We start from the raw sequence: 3,674 nt of genomic DNA on the forward strand, positions 1-3,674 counted from the left end.
CGGCGGCGGCGGCGGAGGCGGCTGCGGGGAGCGGCGGGCGGCCCGGTCCGCAGTGGAGCCCGCGGCGCCCTAGGCGCAGGGAGTGGCCGTCGCCTCCCGCGCGCAGCGCTCCCGAGATGGCGGCGGCGGCGGCGGGGCGGCGGCGCGGGGAGCCCGGGAGGCGCCAGCCCGGCGCCGGCTGAGCCCACCGGCCCGGCAGCTCGCTCAGGGCCCGCGCCGCGGCGGAGACCGGGCCGGCGGCCGGCGAGCGGCGAGGCCGGGGCGGCCCCGGAGCGGAGCGCGGGCGGGAGGCCGAGATGGCGAACGCCAGCGAGCCGGGCGGCGGGGGCGGCGAGGCGGCCGCGCTGGGCATCAAGCTGGCCGCGCTGAGCCTGCTGCTGTGCGTGAGCCTGGCGGGCAACGTGCTGTTCGCGCTGCTCATCGTGCGGGAGCGCAGCCTGCACCGCGCCCCGTACTACCTGCTGCTCGACCTGTGCCTGGCGGACGGGCTGCGCGCGCTCGCCTGCCTCCCGGCCGTGATGCTGGCGGCGCGGCGCGCGGCGGCCGCGGGGGCCCCGCCGGGCGCGCTGGGCTGCAAGCTGCTCGCCTTCCTGGCCGCGCTCTTCTGCTTCCACGCCGCCTTCCTGCTGCTCGGCGTGGGCGTCACCCGCTACCTGGCCATCGCGCACCACCGCTTCTACGCCGAGCGCCTGGCCGGCTGGCCGTGCGCCGCCATGCTGGTGTGCGCCGCCTGGGCGCTGGCGCTGGCCGCCGCCTTCCCGCCCGTGCTGGACGGCGGGCCCGAGGACGAGGACGCGCCCTGCGCCCTGGAGCAGCGGCCCGACGGCGCCCCCGGCGCGCTCGGCTTCCTGCTGCTGCTGGCCGCGGTCGTGGGCGCCACGCACCTCGTCTACCTCCGCCTGCTCTTCTTCATCCACGACCGCCGCAAGATGCGGCCCGCGCGCCTGGTGCCCGCCGTCAGCCACGACTGGACTTTCCACGGCCCCGGCGCCACCGGCCAGGCGGCCGCCAACTGGACGGCCGGCTTCGGCCGCGGCCCCACGCCGCCCGCGCTCGTGGGCATCCGGCCCGCGGGGCCCGGCCGCGGCGTGCGCCGCCTCCTCGTGCTCGAGGAGTTCAAGACGGAGAAGAGGCTGTGCAAGATGTTCTACGCCATCACGCTGCTCTTCCTGCTGCTCTGGGGGCCCTACGTCGTGGCCAGCTACCTGCGGGTCCTGGTGCGGCCCGGCGCCGTGCCCCCGGCCTACCTGACGGCCTCCGTGTGGCTGACCTTCGCGCAGGCCGGCATCAACCCCGTCGTGTGCTTCCTCTTCAACAGGGAGCTCAGGGACAGCTTCCGGGCCCAGTTCCCCTGCTGCCAGGGCCCGCGGGCCACCCAGGCCGCCCTCCCCTGCGACTTGAAAGGCATTGGTTTGTGAGGCTCCGCCGCCGGGACCCCGCCCAGCCCGCCCCTGTGGCTTGGACACATGTGGTTCTTCCTCTGCCCCCTTCTAACGGTCCACACCGCCTGCGCAGGACTCGGTGCATCCGCACTTGGATTGTACAGACTCCTCTAGGGGGAGAGGGGCTTCCATTCCAGCCCACCCTGCTCAGCTCGTTGTTCTCCTAAATATATATTTTCATCCTGAAAATGGGCCCCGCGGTCTTTGTATTGGTACTGATGTCTTCTATTCCATGTGATTACTTTTGAAAATAAAGGCTAAACTAATTTTCTTCATGCAACGTTTCCTAAAGACCAGGCCAGTTTTCTACAGAAGCTATTTTTGACAACCTCAAGTGGCATTACACTTTGCTGTGGAGAAAAGGAACCCAGGGCACTTGGAAAGTTCCATTTCTTGAGGGTCTTCTGTTGGAAGCCAGAAAGGGGTGGGGTGGGGGGGTGGGTGGGGGAATTGTCAAGTTCCCTCTGAATTGCCAGCCGAGGAGTGGGTCAGTTGTGCTGCTCTGGTTGTTTGAAAGTGTTGAAAACTCTGTTCGGTATTGAAAATGAATTTAAAGAGCAGCAGCCGGAGTGACTAGCAAGGCAGTTGTCCGTCAGGCAGTGAGGAGGGGATTGGTTTCCTGTTGCTGTATACTCCCAGAAAATGCAGGCCAGTGACAGCTGCTCTCTGCATTGTACCAATCTTGACTGGAAATATTTCTGTGAAACTGTAGCTTTCAAAAGTTAAAAGGTGTTTTGGTTAGTGATGGTGGAGAAAATACAGTATTGCATGTTTCTGTGTTACTGCTGTGGTTCACTGATGGGGGCGGGGGCTCCAAGAAGCAGAGTACTAAATCAAAATTGTTTGGCTGTTTATTTGCCAATAAAAATTAAAACAATTTTATGGAAACAGCTTGTGCTTTGAGGAATCCAGTTTTATTCTGGCTTATGAATTTACACTTTGAAAATTGTTCTTTTGTTCATGGTATAAATGAGTGGCATATAATGATACTCTACTTCTAGGAGACAAATGTTTCCTGAAAATGTTTGCTAGGTTAAGCTGTGCTGTTCTACTGACAGTTATTTTAAAGTACTAATGAGAACTATAATTTTAAATAGTACTTCTTTGTTAGACACATTGTAATCTTACATTGAAAGACTAAATTCTGCAAGTACTATATAATTTTGCTTATAATGCTCCATTTTTATTAATGTTCCTTCTGTGTTGAGGATTTATATCTGTATTTCTCTTTGCATTATACAAATATATGAGTATTTTCACTCTGGAGTATTTTGTTGTTGTTGTGTGAGGCTGTGACGGGTACTAATAGACATCTGAGAATGGTACTCCTGTTTGATGGTCCTAGTTGACCATCAACATCTATGGCATCTGGAGGCTTGTCACTTAAAATGCACGATAATCTGCAAATCTCTTTAAGGGGAAGAAGCAGTAGACATACTTATAAAACACGAGCAAAGTAATAATTTTAATTAAAACTGCATGTAGTAAATATGTTGAAATTTATTTTAGTTGAGCATCATATAAACTATTAAAGGTTTGTTCCAAAAGGGATGTCGTAAAAGGGTATAGCCACTTTAATTTATCTTTGGTAAATGGTCAGCATTGTTTTATTTTGTAAAAGTCAATTAGTCTGTGCAGACAGTCTCATATTTGGAAAAAATGGATAACTCTTACCCTATTCCTCCCCAGGCCCTAAGACCAAGTGATGTTAGTCATGCAGGGCAGTCATCAGAAATCTCGCTCACCTAAAGACAGAGTGGCCGGGAAAGTCACTCTCCCCTCCTCTACCCCCACCCACCCAAGTGGTCCAAGTTCAAACACTGGAAGTCGGTGAGCCCGCATGATATTTAGACTATCGAGCACCGGGCATGGCACAGGGCACAGGCCGCCGGAGGCTCCGCACAGCCCGGCCTTGGCAGCAGCCCGATGGAGGCAGCCTGTGTGGCCTGGAGCTCACGGGTATTTTTATAGGAGAGTCTGTATGACAGCGATTCTCACATTTTAACAATGAGAATCGGCGTCCGTGCTTGTGGGCTGAGCGGTTCTGTCAGGAAGGATTGGGGTGGAACCCAGGAGAGCATTTTTGTCAAGTCCCCCAGAGGACGGAGGCGTCCCTCCAGCCCTTGTTCAGACAAGACTTACCTTAGCCAGCCTGTGGACACGCCTGGTTGTCTGGTTTGGTTTTATTCTGATTAGATGGGCGATTTCTGGTGAGAGGTGAGGGCAAGAGAG

The 3,674-nt window shown here is 57.0% G+C and overlaps 1 protein-coding gene across 1 annotated transcript; it reads left to right on the top strand.

Annotated features, from left to right (window-relative positions):
• Window positions 1–296: 296 nt before the first annotated feature.
• Window positions 297–1,861, top strand: GPR27 (G protein-coupled receptor 27). Its single transcript, XM_008154163.3, has one exon. The coding sequence runs from the start codon at window positions 297–299 to the stop codon at window positions 1,416–1,418; it is 1,122 nt and encodes a 373-aa protein (XP_008152385.2). The 3' UTR covers window positions 1,419–1,861.
• Window positions 1,862–3,674: the final 1,813 nt, after the last annotated feature.

The sequence above is a fragment of the Eptesicus fuscus genome, chromosome 18 (assembly GCF_027574615.1).
Source record: "Eptesicus fuscus isolate TK198812 chromosome 18, DD_ASM_mEF_20220401, whole genome shotgun sequence".
In the NCBI taxonomy this organism is placed as follows: Eukaryota; Metazoa; Chordata; class Mammalia; order Chiroptera; family Vespertilionidae; genus Eptesicus; species Eptesicus fuscus.

What these genes read in the sequence shown, in the direction of transcription:
- GPR27 (XM_008154163.3), top strand. Translation starts at nt 297, where the DNA reads ATGGCGAACGCCAGCGAGCCGGGCGGCGGGGGCGGCGAGGCGGCCGCG.